Here is a 19,118-nt window from a genome sequence, read left to right as displayed (position 1 = left end):
TCTCTCCAACGTAGTAAAAACATAATCAAATCCTCAAAAAGACTCATTTTAAAAAATGAGGAATTTAAAGCAAAATCATTCTTTTATAAACTTTTTTTTTGAAAAGGGCATATCTTCTTATAAACTTGGTTATTATGAATAATATATGGTTAAATTATGGAATTTATAAAGTTCATTACCATTTATGTTCTTAGGTCATAAGATAAACATTAAGTTTGTATAAACATATATATATATATATGTGTAGGGATGTCAATCAAGGACTTGGACCGCGGGCCTGACCCGTAAAAACTTGTTGCGGGGCGGGATTAGGCCACCATTTGGTAAGCCCGCAAAATTGTGGGCCTCGCGGAACGGGCTCAAAGCGGGACGGACCGAAAGCGGGATGGGCTACAGATTAACCTGCGGGATTTTGAAGACCTGCAACCCTAAGTCCCCATTTCTTCTTTCACCTAAGAGAGAGAGAGAGAGAGAGAGAAAGAGAGAGAGAGAAAGAGAGAGAGAGAGAGTGAGAGAGAGAGAGAGAGAGGGTGATTCAATGTTATGGAACTCTGATGATGGTGGTTTCAGGGTTGATGATGCTTCCGGTCTCCCAAGCGCCTTCGATCTGCACCAGTGGAGCTTCTTCGAACCATCATAAGAAGTTTGAAAACTCACTTTCCACCGAAGAAGAAGATCTAGTTCCCGCTATGGGTTCTTCACAGTTTTGCCTATATGTATTTGTTCACATTATCATACATTTTGGAGTTTTAGGTTTCAATATATATTTAACTAACTTCTATTATTCTTATTTGCAGAAGAGGAAGTTGATGGTGAAAAAGAGAAATTCACATTTTTTTGTCGCTTGTTGGTTATAAAGTTGAAGAACAAGAAGTGTGATTTTGTGTTTTCTTTTTTATTTATTTTGAGATTAGCATCTTTGATTTGGTGTTTGGTTTTATTTAATTTCGAATTCAGAAAACTAAAACATTTGTTATGAACTTATGAGTTATAGTATTTGGATTCAGCAACTAAAGCATTGTTTATTTTTAATATGTTTGGAGTGTAACAAAAGTAACTAAACTAGTGTTTTGATCCAACTAAAATCTTCAACTAACAAGAGTATTGCCTTATCCAGTTCAATCATCGACTAGACTCACTTACTGATGCGTCATGAAGCTGATAAAGCGTCATAAATCATGTCTTGAAGCGTCCAGGAGCCATATGTCTGTTTGTAATTATGTGTCATGCAGGCCGATTCGCAAAGGCCTACATGTTTTGCGGTACGGGTTTGGTCAGCCATTTTAAAGACCGCAGCCGCACGGGCCTGACCCGCTGAAGACGAACCTGCTGCGGCATGGGATGAGACGGGACGGATCAACTGTTTGACATTCCTATGTGTGTGTGTTATAATGTCCATACGTATGTATAACATAACAAATTAAATGACTTTATCACGAATTACATGAATCTTGTTAAAGTTCATAAGCTTGTAAATCTGTAATTAATATATTCATTTACGCTTATTAATTAATATTAATTGCATTATATCATTTTGTAACCTTTGGTATGAAATTTCTAGCAAATATTTGAAATTTGACTACAAACTAGTGCGTGTACGCACGTATGCACGTATCAGCAGATGTATGCACCACTAGTACAGTTTGTAAGTACTTATGTACGTCGATATATAAAATGCACCAACAAAGAAGCACGCACACATAAATTGATAAATAGAGTACTCCTTCTAAAAAATAGACTAAGCAAAAGTGAATGTATAAGGGCATCTCTAACTTCACTCCTTATTTTACTTCAAAATTGAAAAAATTGAGTGAAAGATGGAGTAATGAACAACAAATAAAAGAATCACTCAATTTTTCATATTTTGGAGTAAAATATAGAGTGAGGTTGGAGATGCTCTTAATTAACTCTAACAATAAGAAAATGAATGTTTCGATATGTTTTCTCTACCTATTAAGCAATGCACCATTTAGAACATATCACAGAATATTTAATGACTAAAAATATAGAAACCTTGTCGATTAGTATTAGGTTGATAACCTAAGAGCATCTTTAACACATGGCTCTTAAAGGGTTTTTAGTGTATTTAGTAATTAAAGAAAAAGAAAAAATGGCAAATAAGCTAAGCAACGGATCCTAATTAAGCGATGGAAGAAACGTTTCTTAGTAACACGTGTCTCTCTCTCACGGCTCTTTCTCGACGGCTCTCTCTCTCTCTCTCTCTCTCTCTCTCTCTCTCTCTCTCTCTCTCCGAACTCGAGAGCAATCTTTATCCGTTTCTTCATATTTTCCCGATGGAAATCTATTCATATTCGCCAACCAGAGATCGATCCCGTTCGACTTCATCAATCACCGAATCGTCAAGGAGTTTCCGGAGATTTCCGGTGGCGACAAACAGAACCACCCCATCACTGGCTCCTCCGTGCTCCTCCCTCTCTTTTGATTATGCTTCTGCTTCCAAGTCTAATTCTTTTGATTCAGATTGATAAGAGTTTCTAGATTTTCATATAGTTGGCGATCAGGTACATCGTTGATGATTGGTTCATCATGTATTATGATTTTGTTACTTTTACTCGTTTGATTGGAACGTAGAGAGATATGTATGGTGTGTATGTGGAATCATAGTTTCTCTTCTGTGTTGAATTGATCTTTGATTTTACTTAGCATATGAGAATCTGACTTTTTCTGCTGATCTTATTGAATGTTAAAGCTTTAACTTGTTTGAACCTTTAAACGTTGTGAGAACATAAAGGAGAGAACTTTGATGTTTCATATTGATGTATTATTGTTATCTTGTGGTATAATTCTCTGTGAAGTTGTTCATATATTTGGTTGCTCGGTGACAATACTCTCGTTTTTAAATATTATATGTGAACTTGATGAAGCCCTTTGATTTCGAAGCAACCAGAGTCTTTTGCAAGGTTTTGTTCTTTTATGATCTTAGTTTTAGTTCTATTATGCTCAGTCTCTGCAAGAAAATAAAATGGCGATGTGAAGCCTTGTTTATCTTTGCAGGATGTTGTAAGTATTGATGCATGCAAAGACGAGAGCATTTGATCATTATAAGGGATGGAGCTAGTTAAATGATGAGACAGGTGTGTGATTGTTCAGTTGCTAGTTGTGCAATGTCTAGGATAGCTTAAAGAACGGTTGTGGAGGAACGAGACCACGTTGAGATGTTGATGGACTGACTCTGTTTTGTTTCTGACTCTGTTTTGTTTTGGGTTTTGTGGTGTGCAGAACAAACGTGGTGGGAGGGTTAAGTTACAGCCTATGGTGATGCCTCAGTCTGAATTTGACCACGCTGAGAAAGGAGATGCTCTCTACGGTAAAGTGATGGTTCTTGAAGGTGTGGAATTTCTTCTAGTGCCAAAACCCGTCTCCGTTGCGTTTGGCAGGTAACTCTCTCCTTCTCCATCTTCTAGGGTTTATGGGGTTGGCTGACGTCCAGCTCCTCTTTTCGGCTCTGGTCGATTTTATGTACAAGAATCTCCAGTTTTTTAGGACAAGGATGGAGTAGGACTGTGTTCTTTGTTTTTTCTTGTTGAAATGTTCATGGGCTGAGTTTCATTATAAACTGGTTATAAATTTTGCTTAGTTTGTATGATTCCTCAGGTTTTGATTAGTTGTAGTGACTTGTGTTGATGTCAATTATGTAGTTTGTAGCTAACCAAAATAAAACATGTTTTTTTTTAAATCTTTAAATAAGACACTTGCATTGGAGGACAAAAATTTAGAGATCTCTTAAGTAAAGTTCTTAAGACACATTTATTACTAAAAAAAATGATTAAGAGTCCCATTAGAGGTGATAGGGATAAGAAAATTATATTGTGACTAGTACTTGGAGTCTTGCTCCGATCTACTGTTTTCTTAATTGGGCGATGGTTGGAATTTTTTTTAATATATATTGCGAATTTTATACTGTAATCTATTTGAGATTGTTAAGAAAAATAATTATATAACATCACTTGCTGAAATGAATTAAAAACATAGATAAACCTAAACAAATACAACTCAAATTTCATCAAGAATACTATGTCTCGTTTTCTTCAGCAATAAAATACATCACTAGTATACATTTTAAATCATATCTCTCTATGCTATACCGTATCTCCAGCCATCCCCAGATGAAGATCCAGCGACTTAATGCTTCTCTTCGAATCAGAACGAGAAGTCAGATCTCTCTGGAACTGAATCATGTTTTGTCTCACACCCCCATACACCTTACCCATCTCACCATTTTGTTCAATAATATCTTGAGACGTGTCCTTATTACCAAAGCTAATCTGCGACGAAATCGGAGACCATTCATCATTGAACACACCCATTTGATTATTCACGTGCATGGAAGAGAAGGCGCAATATGACGGCGTCTTGTATGGTCTCTGAAACGACGTCGTCATTGGTTGGTGGTGGCTGGTGAGATAATAGCCGATGCTAGCTCGTCGAGCTTGAAGCTGAAGCCTCTTCTTCTTCAACCTCTCCTTCTTGTGAGCGTTTTGGTGACCACCCAAGGCTTGAGAATTTGCAAACTCTTTTCCACAGTATTGGCACTCGAGTCTTTTAGCTATAAACGACGTCGTGTTTTTCGTTGAAGAGCTTACACTATCCGCCGTTGTGACTTCAGGGGAACGATTACCACCGCTGATGAGTTCGAAGCCGAACAGTTTAATGGTCTTGTCGGAGGACGAGCCTGAGGAGCTTTCGCATGTGCGAGACATTGTCGGAGATATATGTGTATATGTATTCTGGTTGGTTTAATTAGCTTTAGGATATGTACGTAAATGATCTTCTTTATATAGCAAAGGTCGAGAGACGGAGGGTGTTTAGTTTAATAATTTGTAATTAATGATGCATTGCATCTGTGCTATTATATATTACTGGAAGGGTTTTTATATTAGTCATGAACAGCATCGACTTATATTGTTTAGGGTTTTATAATATAGTATTTGTTTGAATCTAAGGTGTGACGAGAAATGATCTTGGAAAATAAACTCGATAGGTACTTATATATGTACTTAATACAAATATTACACTAAACATGGAATACTTTTTATACAAATATGTGGAAACCACGCGCCTATGTATATGCAAAGTTGCAAACGACTTAACTTGTCAACTTGTTTCATCTTTGTCTTATGCATATTACATTATACACATTTGCTTAATTTTTACAACCCGTGACTTTAAAATATCGTGGGAAAAATACTTTCTGTTTAGTGCGTGTATATAAAATAGTTGTTTGTGCGCGTATAAAATAGTTTGATTAAGTTGAGATATGCATAATTTAAAATTGTATATGAAAAGGGATATGCAGCTATGATCACACCACTTGTGACAATCAATACAAAAGTTATATTCTAAGCTCAAAGAGAAGATTAAGATGTTACTATCATATTAGAAATAAAACCACAAGTCAAAGAAAGATATGAAGAAATAAAGCTAACCAATATAACCCAAAATAAATCAACCGGAAGGATAATACTTTGATTCCAAAAATAATGTTAAAGTTTAACTATCCCAATGGCACGCAGTAACCATTATATTGTACATCCACCATCATTTATTAATTTTTTTTTTATTAAATTATTCCTTCTTATACAAAAACAAATGAGATGTCTTCCAGTGTTCTCATCTAAAAAACATAATCAGTCTATAAATTTAAGTTATTCTTTGGTTTTGAATATTTCTAACTGTTCCGTACCGTAACAAAAAATCTATATATATATACCTATAATTTATGTGTTTTTATTATTATTACGACCGCGAGTCATTCGGACCCTTTGTCATGTATATTTATTATATGTTTAAATTTTTTCCATCAACTAAAGTTGCTGGCATGGAGAATTACAGAACTGATCATGGAACATGGATTGAAGCTTCTTTATAGCTTATCGCAATGTCTTCCACATAAACCAAATTTCATTTGTCTAGTCACCGTGAGAAAAGAAAGAAAAGGCCTATATTGACCATGTTTAATAAATGCTAATTAAATGTTAAATTAAAGAGGGGAATTGTTAGTTGCCAAATGAAGGAATACAAGAAGTGGGCAATGATGCAAGCATCTATACTATACAACAAATAAAAAATATATTCTTGAGTCTAATCTTCAAAACAAGATCTTGGGCAAATCTTCATAAAGCATGAGAAGACATTATTTTAGACAGAAATATATAACATATTAAGCGAAAGAGTATAGATTATTCTATTTCAGGTGAATCAAGTCATAGGATAATCTTATTTTAATAAAATAATTATAATGAAATGGCATTTGGTTTGGACAGTTGTTCCATTACGACCCCACTGCTATGTAACTTAAAAGATAGATCAAGACAATTAATTGAAATAATAATAATTAATCGTTATTAGGTGTTGTAATAATACCACTCGTACAACCTAAGATCCCTGATTGGAAGACTTTCTTGCCACCAATTGGTGTCGCATGCAATTAAAAGCTCTTTCCTCTCTCTCAGGTCCTTTATTTTATTTTAGTTTTTAGTACTATACTAGATAAAGAAGAATTCCAAATAAGTATGCTGTCAACAATACTCTTATATTTATCCAATAAGATGTGGAATAATTTTAGCCCATTATGTGTTTTTTTCTTCTTTTTTTCGAAAGTTTCTTTACGGTGGCTGGCTACTAGGTGGGTGGGTTGGTTTCCGTAATATTTTATATATATTTATATGATATATATCAACTATTTCCACCTCTTTAATTGTATTCCCATCCAGCAATGTAACATCAATGCAACAACCATGTCTGAAAAGGTAGTTAGTTTACTTTACCCGTAAAACTTGCATACTACCATGTTAATGTAAGATTTAACTCTAGTGTTGACCAATAAAAGGCTAAATGCAGTATTTGTATGTTGATAAGGAAAGCTATAACTAATAAGGGCGTGCCAAGTATCACAAATTTGCGTTAAACCATTTAGAGTCCTGCTAACTCATTCAATATAGCCGAAGTTGAGATATTTTTCTCATGCATCTCGATAATAATGTAGTTGTTGACAATCTGAATACAACTATATAACATTCCATGTTTAGCATGTAATTCAAGAACAAACATAACTTCTTTAAGAAAACAAATTTACTCAAATTGTTTCTATTAAAGTTATAGCATATAAAACTTATTGGCAAGAGGACACTCTATTCATATATGATATGATATACTAGCCTTAACACAGTGTCTGTTATATCAAATACAGATCTTATATAAAAATTGCCAAATAGATCTAATAAAAATTTCATTCTACTTAGTTAGGTTTAAATGAATTAGCTAAAACCTTAGTAATAAATTAAGCTAGAGCCAATAAAAACGAAAACTAGCACATGATATTAAAGAAAAATGGATATAATGATGTAAGTTGAATTAGTTTAAAACTTTTTCAATTAGGTCGAATAAGATATATGATTAGAGTATCCAATGTGGTCCATGCAGTTTGCCTCTACGATTAATCAAATCATTGCTTCTCTTCTAGACGACTCCAACAAGCACTTCAACCTTATATCTTATTCAATATATTTATGGGAAAGGAAAAGAAGACCACCAATGCTAAGACCAGAATTTATAACTACACCATATAGCTAATGGATGAATAAATAAGAAAACAAACAATGATACATATATATCTAAATGTAGAAGTCATAATTTTTTAACTTCAAGATATTAATACCGACTCAGTTCAAAGAAACGGTTAATACTTACAAAATCACAGCGTTACTTGCCTGCATAACAACTAATGTCCTCGTTTCTGATTTTTTTTTTAAAATACACAAGAAACACGACAGCCCTAACAAGATAATATTATTGGAATTTCCTAAATCATTCACGTAAATAATTGTTATTGCAAGCAAACCATGTCATAAACATGTAAGATACTATCATAATTTTTATTCACTTCGCAGATAATAAATGCTGTGGGATAGAGATGTTGTTAGCACCTCCAACAAGGTTCTTCTCGTACGGGTTCTTAATATATGTGTTATATATATAAGTAATTGTGGAGTCCACAATTTTTGTAGAACTCCATAAGTAATTATTCTTAAAAGAGGGTTTTAAATGGGTTTCCACAATAATTGTAGACCTCACAATTATTTACACATATATAATATATACATATATATATATACATAATACATATATTAAGAATCCCAACGGAAAAAACCCCCTTAGAACATCTGCATTGCTAGCACCCCAAATGGAGTGCTTATTTTTTTTTTTTTTTATTTTTTTTTTTTGTCTGATTAAAAAAAAATTAAAAATGAACCAATCGCGGACCGCCACGTGTCAGTGGAGTCTGCAAACAGTGGGAACAACCGACGCTTACTACACTTCCAATTTGGGGTTTTTTAATTTTTTTTTTTTTTTTTTCGAATTTAGAAAAAAAAAAATTAAAAATGAACCAATCGCGGACCGCCACGTGTCAGTGGAGTCTGCAAACAGTGGGAACAACCGACGCTTACTACACTTGTTTAAGGGCTGCTGCTTAATTTTTTTTTTTTTTCTTTTTAAATGGTTAAGCATCAGGTAAGAACCGCTGTTAATGGTGGCCTAAAGGTCTAGGAACCTTAATTTCTTATAGTTAGTATTGGGCCTTGTATCTTCAGCTTCAGGCTTTATATAAAAGTTAATATTACTCCGATCTGCCAACCTTTCCAGTTCCAGACCGTTATGGATTTTCTTAAGTTCATTTAATATTTGATGTCTGGAAAACGAATACAACAATTGGGGAGAGACCCGAAAAGGTTTAAGGCCCATGATGAACTTTTAAGTAACTTTTAGTTATGATGTTTTTATTTATCTCGTCTCGTGCTCTCTTATTTACTTTTTTTTGAGAAATGCTCTCTTATTTACTTTCTCGAGAATTTTGGATTGTATGCTTTCCTTGTCCATGCTTTACGATTGAGACTTGAGAGACGATCGACACTGGTGCGATCGAATGATGATTGATGCGTTGGTATTAGCAGAGTGCTAAGTTTTATAATCCCTAGACAATGACATTGTTACATGAAAATCTGGTACACTAATTGTTCGTCGGTTCACCGAGAGCATCTCCAGCATCCCATATATATTAAAAGAGAAGCATTACGGCATTTGAGATAGTCATATGTCATCACCATAATGAGTCTTAGAATCCTTACAAAAATATGTTGGTTAATCTAAATATATAATAAGCTTTTTATTAAACTAACCATAAATTCGTTATTAATGTTTTTCATTCTTTTCTTAAATAAAAATTATGAAATTACCTAATGTGGCTAAAATATATATGAAAATTAATGATTTTGAATAATAAAGATTTGATAAAAATTAGTGTATTCTCTATCATATTTGTTTACTTTAAATTAATAAAATAAATTAAACAACTACATTAACCATATAATAAAAATTTTAAATTTTCTGTATATGTTATATTTTGAATTTTTTAAACGACTATAAATTACTAAAATTGTTAAAAGTCTCACATTCAAATTCTTGCAATCCATGGTTTAAAGGTTTTTGTTATGATAAAATATAAATGATTACAAAATCATATAAGTAAGAAGTCTCATTTAATAAATATTAAGTGTAAAAGATATATATTAAAATTAAACTATATACCATCTAAAATATATAAATATTTTAATTTCGAAATTTGCTTTGAACAAATATTTTGGTAAATGTTATTGAACAAATATGGACAACTTAATATTTAAATTTTAAACTTAGCTTTGAATTTTTTAAAAATTACCAAAACTATTAATCACACAATGAAAATTTTGTTATAGTTATTTAAAGTTTTTGTTATAAAAAAATACAAATGATAAAATAACCATATGAGCAGAAAACATCATTTAATATATATCAATACTAAAAATACATACTATATATATGTTAATGTCATTTATATTTAATTATATACAATACAAAATAGAAAAAGTAATTGTTTGGATTAATGAAATTTATTTATGTGTTCACGTCAATTTAATTATATATGTAATAGTTACTGTCTTTTTAATTATTCAATATATATTTATCATTTTATAAATATGTAAAAGAACATATAATACATAAAAATAATATATATAATGTTCGTTCCGCACAAGGCGGGTCCTAACCTAGTATAACATTATTTTAGTGTTAAATCACATTATTTTAGTGTAATTTCAAACACTAAAAATAAAGTTTTCTCTAACGACAACATCAAAATTTACACTAAAAGCTATTTTCTAATATTATATATATATATATATATGTGTTTTTATTTGTTATTTATTTAATTATTTATTTTATTAATAAAATAAATAAATAGTGTTTTAGTGGGTGAATAGTTTCACACTAAACTTAATGTAAAATTATAGTGTTGTAATAAAACAGAGTGATTTTTAGTGTTGGCTTAAAAAAGATTTTTGTGTCAAAATTACATTAAAACTCTATTTTAGCATGCTTTCGTTGCAGTGTTTGGGTTGGAAATTGGCCAGAGGCTTGGTTGTTTTACACGATGACAATTCATATGATTTTGGCTAATTGAGAATGCATACCAAATTTAGTTTTATATTGTTGTGGAATTTAATTTATACTAATATATATCGGTTTATTAGGTTAAGTGCATTTTAGCATGCTTTATTGTTTTAGAATTTGAATGCGACATTGGATATTATATAGTTAGTCAACTATTTAGTTACTTTTATTGCTAGAAATACTAATGATTATATTCTAGCATGGTCTTACAGAAAACTGAAAATACACACATACAATAATAGTATTTAGAATTAAAAGATGCTCCAAAACGTATTCAAGCACCAAAATAAAATTTATTAAAGGGGAAATGTCAATGTCTTCATTTGATGTTCAAAGTTCCTATAAACAAATAGGAGTATAAACTTTGATTTTATGTGCGACACGTCCATCACTACTATTATGAATTTTATTTGTTCAATCCTGGATTTGTAGTTGACATCATGAAGATTTGATCCATCATTCGTTGGCCCATATCGTTTGAAAAATCATTTCACAAATCAATCTTAAATTTCGCAATTTAAAAAATGATTGGATATATCCAATCCATTGTAAAATCTGATTTCACACGTCACTGTACATTTTTCTTTCTACCTGGTTCTATGCTTTTGCGGTGACAATATATTTTAATGTAAACCCATGTCATATATATATTTTTGGTCAGGAACCCATGTCATATAATTCTTACAAAGTAATAATATTTCTATAACAAGATAAAATCTATTTGAACCAAACATTTTAACAAGTTAAGTTGACAATAAATATTTTGATTATTTTTTGTGAGAAAGGAAAACAATAAATTTATAAATATTTTATTTATTTTTAGTGGGGAAAGACAAAGTAAAAGCAATCTCCAAGATTTGATACGCTGTGGTGTTTTTTTTTTTTTTTTTTTTTCAAGGGATACGCTGTGGTGTCTAAAGAGTGAAACAGCAAATTATGTTTGGAGAAAAAGAGGAAAAGTCCAATGCCTTAATAAAGAAATGTTCTAACAAATATTAATGGGCCCTACTTTAGATTTCCTGGGCCCCGCGGATCCTAATTTTAATGTGGACGTCAAAGCATTATTATTTGCCCACCTTCCTCTTGTTTTACTGGAAAATTATATTTTGTCATAAATAAATCACCTTTTTTGTTAGTTGGCTCTTTAGATTAGTTCATTTTTGTAAAGTAAGTAACCGTTTGGGATAATATAAATTTCGAAAATCAGATGGATATACTTAGGCGAATAACAGTTTCAATTTACTATATTTATTCTCTTTTGTTTGTCAACTATTTATTCGGTGGATTATGCTATATTGATTCTTGATAATAAAGTAGTAACTGACCAATCACAATGAACAGATAATATTTTGTTTTGTTATCCATATTTAAAAATACATATTTCTACAGCATAAAAGTGGTAAGAAGAACACTTGCAAACCTGCAGCAATATAGATTATCTTGGTTAAATTTTGGATATTGTAAACTAAATGTTTAAATTACATTGAAACGTGGAGAACAAACACCTTATCATAACTCTATACATAATTAATGTAAATCTCTTGTAAGCCCAATCCTAACCGAGACAGATTTTACTCACTGATTGAACCGGATTACTTTCACTGCTGCTACTGTGAATTGTAATGGTGACTAAACCAGGTTCTCATTTTCAGCTCTTTTATCTATGGTTATTTTCGATTTCGATGTACGGACTTCTCCTCTATTATTTGATTTTAGGAATATTTTCCACTATGATATTCGCATAGGCCCCCACCGGATTCTTCAGAAATCTCAATTTATTAGTACTATTTTTTTCAAATAAAAGTTCATTTTTTCAACCCTAGAGCACGGCATAAAATAATTAAAAATAAAATTTCATATAAATATGAACCAAAGATTTTGTTAGATTTTCTAGCTGGAAAAATAAAATAAAATAAATACAAAAAGACACACTAAAAAAGATTGATTAGAGTGACATAAAAAAAAACAGAAATATAAAACCGTCTTAAGAGGAAGAGAAAAGAAAAGAAAACAGACGTGAGCTCTGTTTTTCTTCTCTCTGTCATATTTGCATCCTTTCCCCTCAGTTACTATTACTCATCAATGGCCAAAGATGGTGGCGTTTCTTGTCTAAGGAGCTCGGAGATGATGAGCGTCGGTATCGGAGGAATGGAACCTCCACCGTTAGATTTAGATGAAGTTCACGTCTTGGCCGTCGATGACAGCCTCGTTGATCGGATTGTCATCGAGAGATTGCTTCGTATTACCTCCTGCAAAGGTTCGTGACCTATTCATTTATTTTAGATGCAAATGATTTTATTCTCGCCGGATATTCTTTAAAGAAGTTTTTTTCGGTGGTTCTGTTTCAGTCACGGCGGTTGACAGCGGATGGCGTGCTCTAGAGTTTCTAGGACTAGACAACGATAAAGCATCTGCCGAATTTGATGTAAGTTGATATATTAATTGTAACACCATCTCCAACCATGAGCAAAATTTATTTTTTTATGATAAAGAAGTTTTTCTATTTTTTTAGAAGAAAAACAATGTTAAGGTGAATTGAAGATGCTCTTAAGATTATTCTGATTGTTAGTTTTTTATTTACTGATTCTGTAATTTCAGAAATTGAAAGTTGATATGATCATAACTGATTACTGCATGCCTGGAATGACCGGTTACGAGCTTCTCAAGAAGATCAAGGTCTCAACTTTCCCGCCTATTTTCGATTCAGGCAACAATTTATTTGAATCTTTGTCTGTAACCATGCGGATTTTTTTCGTTAATATGAAACAGGAATCGTCCAGTTTCCGACAAGTCCCAGTTGTAATAATGTCGTCGGAGAACGTGTTGACCAGAATCGACAGGTGCCTTGAGGAAGGTGCGGAGGATTTCTTACTGAAACCGGTGAAACTCGCCGACGTGAAACGACTGAGAAACTGTTTAACCGGAGACGTTAAACTTTCCAACGGAAACAAACGGAAGCTTCCAGAAGATTCTGTTACCGTCGACACTTCGCTTCCACCGCCACCGCCGCCGTCATCCTTGACTCTCTCCACTAATTCGTCGGACTCTTCTCCGCCGTTATCTCCCGTGGAAGTCTTTTCTTCGCCACTCTCATCTCCTGAAGAGGTTGATGATGTGTTGACTTCGTCGCCGGAGGAGTCGCCGATTCGACGGCAGAAGATGGGGAGTCCCGGATTAGATTAGTGAAAGTGTTTTACTTTTCTGGGATCCGTGTAATATTTACTATCTCCGTTAACTTTTTTACCTTTGACGGTATTTTTAATTGCACGTTGACTTGATGACGCCGTCAATTTATAGATCTCCTTTTCTTCTTGTTTCTAAAAACTTTTCGAATTTCCTATAATTATTTTTTATTATATTATGCAGAAAGTTACGGTCTTGACTTCTTAAGCTTTTAATTAAAGGAAAATGGCAGAGAAAAAAAATCTTCATGCTGTATATTGTTGTAATTTTTAAGTATTAACTATTCTTTGACCCGCGCGTCGGGTATATTTTTTCTAATTATATATTTTTAACTTTTGACAATGTCATCAACTTAATAGTTTAGATGTTCATATTATATATTCATAGGTTATTTAGTTTTGACACTGAAGTATCTTGTTCGATATGTTTAGTCTCCATTTATAAAATATAAGATTGTGTTTTCCTTTTATTGTGTTTTCTTTATTTTATTTGGTCAAGTAAACATTAAATTGTAAAATATTAGAATTTTAAGTATTTTTGTAAGTTTTATTACATTAAATTATAAATATTTTGATAATACCATTGATATGCATATTGTTGTAATTTTTAAGTATTAATATCCAAACAGATCTTGTCTGTTGAACTAGCCTTAATGGCACCACCGAACGTTGGTTAGAGCTTTTAATATAAGTGTATGTTCAAAATAAAAAAAGAGAAAAGAAAACGGCTTTTAATTAATACTAAAAGAAACTGCAATCTACCGTTTATTATGGTGACCAAACTCGAGCATGCGTTTTAAGAGGCAAACGTCTTCTTGTGTTCTAGTCTTCTAGATGTTACAGAGCTTATACGTATCTTGCTGAACTTGACAAGTCCCATCTTTGCATGCACATGCAGATATTTGTTATAGATAAGTTTCAAAATGACCAAGTTTTGAGTTTCGCTATCACAATGCATGGTGTCAACATCAATGGTTAGAGCAGACTTCCGTTTAGTTTAACAAGTCTATTAACTAATTTAATTAGACTAAAACGTATAATTTGACAATACTTAAAGTTTTGTAAAACGCCGTATCTATTATCAATAACTTCGCTAAATCTGAAAATTCAATAATCAAAGAGCTAATGCTTTTTCTTCCAAATATAAAATAACGTCTGAATCCGATACATAAACAGTTATAGTTGAGACTTGACTTGAAAGCATTAACAGTTAATTATAGCTCTTTTCCTCAATTAATCATATAGTATAGTTTAGTACCATAAGCGGATTCTTTTTAATGAATTTCTTACAATGTAACTGAAGAACAAACTATTAGTATACAAAGAAGTGGATGATACATCATTAATGTTATGCATGTGTAGATATGTAGAGAATAAGCAAGAAAAACAGAAAAATACAAAACTGGAAATGGGCATCTCTTGTTCCCTCCATTTAGGGAATAGTTCTCCATAAATAGTAGTCTTTAACTCTTTGTCTCTGGCATTCATTTTGGTGTAGATTGTGTATTTACAACTTCATTTGGATCCGAGTATGATCTTCACATGAATATGTTATACAAAAGTTAATTTGTTAGAAAAGTTATTTTCAGCTTTACAATATAGGATTCACTCAAAAAAAAATTTACAATATAGAATCATAGTAGCATAACATCATGTACTACTGTTAATGACACAGCCAACCACATTGTAGATGCAATGTATATATACTAACAAAACCATTAATTGTTGTCGACAGCAAAATCAACCCCAAATGATACTCCTCACGTTTGGCGAACTTTTAAAAATTGCAATAAAATTAAATTAACAAAATATTCATTGGGTTGCCGGTTGCGTTTTGGCCCTTCATGTGGGAAATGAGACTCTTTTCTTTTTGTCATCTTCGGCTACTGTAGTGTCCCGATCGCTGCTCCATGTGTGATGTGTCTTTCCACGTTTCTACGCTTTACTCTTGGCAGATAATTTTACCTTTGTCCGATGGCTAAGCTAGTTTGCTGTTTAAAATATTGTATACATATTTAATTTTATAAACAAAATTGTACCTTAATACAAAAATATTCAGAGGAGATTATTCAAACTCGTGATCTTGAATATTTTCATTATTTGGGTGACCAACCATTACCCTAGTTATTCATGTAAGACCATCACAAATAATACTATTGTTAAAGACAAAACGCACCTTCCTTTTGTTTAATAGTAAGATTTCAAAACACCTTGGTATATTACTTTTGTCCGATGGCTGTGTATATTATTGGTATATATATTATATTGTTTTGCTAGGAAAAGCAACTCTAAGTGTAAAACTAAATACTAAAACTACGTGTAGTTAACTATATAATCATATCTATAACTATAGAAAATTGATACTGTTTACAACTGTTAAAGGTCACTAGTTTACCATGTTCATCGATTTATGTTTGCGTCTCTTCCAAAGTTGTTACATATTCTCGAAATTCTTGTCATAACCCAACTAATGAGGATTGTTTTATAGATTCAAAAATCACGACCAGAACCGATGAATAGGCACGTAAGAGCACCATTAACCCAAAACCCCAAATAGGGGTGCTTATTTTTTTTTTAATAATTTTAAGTTGTAAAAGTGATTTAAAATGCAACGCTAAGCATCCTAAACATTTTCGTGCTCCAATGGAAGATTTTTATTTTGGGGTTCTTAAAAAATAAATTTAAAATATTATTTTTTGAAAGATGCATTTTATTTATTAAATAAAACATAAAAAAAAACATTTAAACATAAATTCTAAAATAAAAACATAGATTTTTTCTTTTTCATCTTTGGATGTCATTTTGGTCATTTGTTTTTTAAAAATGGTGCTAGTTAGGTCATTTTCATATTTGGATGTCATTTTGGTCATAAAACAGTATTTGAGTGTCATTTTGATCATTTTCAAAAAAAAAATTGGTGCTAGTTAGGTCATATTTGGATGTTATTTTGGTCTTAAAAACAGTGTTTCAGAATAAAAAAGTGTTTGAGAAAAAAAAAAACTGTTTAATGGCAGCGCGCCACGTACCTCTAAGATACGGCGCTTATTGTGCTTGTTTAAGCACCGATGCTCCCCCTTTTTCATATATATATATATATATATATATATTTTTTTTTCAAAAGTTGTTAAGCACCCGGGGTAAGCACTTCCGTTAATGGTGCTCTAATAAAGACCGAATGAAAGAGCTATCTTGGTCAAACTTGACTTAAGTAATTTATTTAAATTTATGATCTTTACAGATGTAGCGTTAATATGAACATCAGTGGGCATTTGGTCTAGTGGTATGATTCTCGCTTAGGGTGCGAGAGGTCCCGAGTTCAATTCTCGGAATGCCCCCTTTTTTATTTAACTGTATGTAGCTTCCAATTGCCGTCTCAATAGAAGCGTGTATGGTTCATGTAGAAGTGTGAATTATGCATGTTACCTTCTCCGGCTTTCTTTTCTTCATAAAGACGCTTTGCATTTGATACATGTCATCTTAATTTACTTGGCGAGTGACTGAAATTTTGTATACTTCACCTTATGAAGACAGTGATTTATAACTTTTCGTACTTATGCAGAGAAAATCAGCACTTTAGAAGAGAAAATAGAATATCAGGAAACAGTATAACAGAGCAAAGGATAGAATGTCAGAGCTTTCTACTCAGCTGGAAGCAGCAACGATTAAAAATGAATATCAATTTCAAGTCGAAGAGATATCCATAATTGGTTTGCAATTTTACTGCAAAGGAACTAGGGCAAGATCTTTCCTCTTCCAATACTTGTTATGTTTTTGTTTACTTGACCAGCCTTACTTTCAGAAGACTTCGAAGGTCAAAGATTTAGTATTATAAGACAGAACTGAAGGGTGTTCACATCAATACAGAACAAGGTGCAGATAAAGAAACGAACATTTTTTGATCAAAAAAAAAAAAGAAACGAACATTTTAAAATCACTAGCATTTTTTTCCGTGCTGTTCCAAGGGCAGATAGTTTGCATCGACAGTTCTCTTAAGTCTTAATGAACATGACATGATATAGTGAATCTTTACTCTTTGTGGTTTTACTTGGGATGTCTATATAAATAATTTTGAAACAATAATTTTCTTGTAATAGAGTGCTGAGAGAACGTTATCTACCTGACCTGCTGCATAGGTAAAGAAAATTAAGTTAATCACTAGAACTTTGCATTATACCAAAACAAAAAAAAAACTACAACTTTGCACTAACCAGATTTCTAGTTACTTCCTCTTCCAGTAAACATTTTTTCATCAGCGTCTCCACAGTAAAGTATCTGCAGCATAACACTGTCGTTGGTCATTAGCAGAGTGCTAATAACAACAACCATTTTGATACAAAGACAAGTAAAGCTGCTTTTCTCTTTGTTTCTTGCTTACAATCACTGATAGAAGTGAACGCCAAAGTAATAGTATTATCACCAGGTTCTATGCCATTCTATAGAATCAACTTCCTCACAAATAAGAGTCATCAGCTAGGTTTACTATGCATTTTCCTCAATCAATCTTTAGATCTTTGAAGTAGCACTCATGTTCTGATGAATATCATCATAATATCATCATAATTGCTCCTGGATGTGGAGAAAAATCCTGAAGCTTAGAGACCTTGCCAAGACTTACATAAAGATGGAAGTAAATAATGGTAAACACACGTCCTTTTGGTATGATTCTTGGTCCCATTTGGGATGTCTTAAGGGTCTGTTGGGAGATAGAGGTACAATTGATCTAGGGATCATGGATAATGCATTAGTAGTGGATGTATTGGCTAGTCATCGCAGAAGAAGGCATAGATTGAGAATTTTCAATGAGATTGAAGATGAAATCGATAAGCTAAGAGCTATAAGTAGTCAAGAGGATGATATACCGCTTCGGAGGCAAACATCAGAAAGATTTACTACTCAATTTTCTACTAAGAAGACATGGTTGCATTTGCGTTAGTCGCGAACAGAATGCATATGGAGCAAAGGGGTGTGGTTTGCTCAATCTACTCCTAAGTTCTCGTTTCTTGTATGGGTGGCCATACGAAACAGACTGCAAACCTGTGATAGGATGCAATTATGGAATCCTACAATAAACACATTGTGTGTGCTGTGTCAAGAAAGTCTGGAGACTTGCCAGCATCTGTTCTTTAGTTGTAGATACTCTGCTAAAGTTTGGAAATTTCTAGTTGGAGGTATCATGAAAGAAGCTTTCACTCTGGACTGGAATGAGATCCTAGAGACGATAACTAATTCCGGTTACACAACTACAGAGACATTTCTTATCCGGTATACTTTCCAAGCTCTAGTCCATAGCATGGCGAGAGCGCAATGGGCGTAGACATGGTGAGCAGCCAAAAGATGAAAAGGTTATGATCAAATGTGTTGATAGAACAATCCGACTGAAACTACTATTAGTTAAGGGGAAGAAAATCTGTGCGTTTGGTTTGGCACAAG

General features: G+C 32.6%; 2 protein-coding genes and 1 non-coding gene across 3 annotated transcripts; 2 read left to right on the top strand and 1 right to left on the bottom strand.

The window, feature by feature from the left end:
* Positions 1–3,946: 3,946 nt before the first annotated feature.
* On the bottom strand, positions 3,947–4,958 carry LOC106310625 (zinc finger protein 5). Its single transcript, XM_013747851.1, has one exon. The coding sequence runs from the start codon at positions 4,719–4,721 to the stop codon at positions 4,101–4,103; it is 621 nt and encodes a 206-aa protein (XP_013603305.1). The 5' UTR covers positions 4,722–4,958; the 3' UTR covers positions 3,947–4,100.
* Positions 4,959–12,478: 7,520 nt separating this feature from the next.
* LOC106308087 (two-component response regulator ARR4-like) lies at positions 12,479–13,849 on the top strand. The gene is made up of 4 exons (XM_013745210.1): positions 12,479–12,763; positions 12,855–12,931; positions 13,105–13,182; positions 13,276–13,849. Exons 1-4 carry the CDS (start codon positions 12,589–12,591, stop codon positions 13,687–13,689), a joined length of 744 nt encoding a protein of 247 aa, XP_013600664.1. The 5' UTR covers positions 12,479–12,588; the 3' UTR covers positions 13,690–13,849.
* A 3,102-nt stretch (positions 13,850–16,951) lies between these two features.
* On the top strand, positions 16,952–17,023 carry TRNAP-AGG. Its single transcript has one exon. It is a non-coding gene; the product is annotated as a tRNA-Pro (tRNA).
* Positions 17,024–19,118: the final 2,095 nt, after the last annotated feature.

This window comes from Brassica oleracea, chromosome C8, assembly GCF_000695525.1.
Source record: "Brassica oleracea var. oleracea cultivar TO1000 chromosome C8, BOL, whole genome shotgun sequence".
Classification (NCBI taxonomy): Eukaryota; Viridiplantae; Streptophyta; class Magnoliopsida; order Brassicales; family Brassicaceae; genus Brassica; species Brassica oleracea.
The sequence above is the reverse complement of the archived record's forward strand: the minus strand, read 5'-3'. Positions and strand labels throughout refer to the sequence as shown.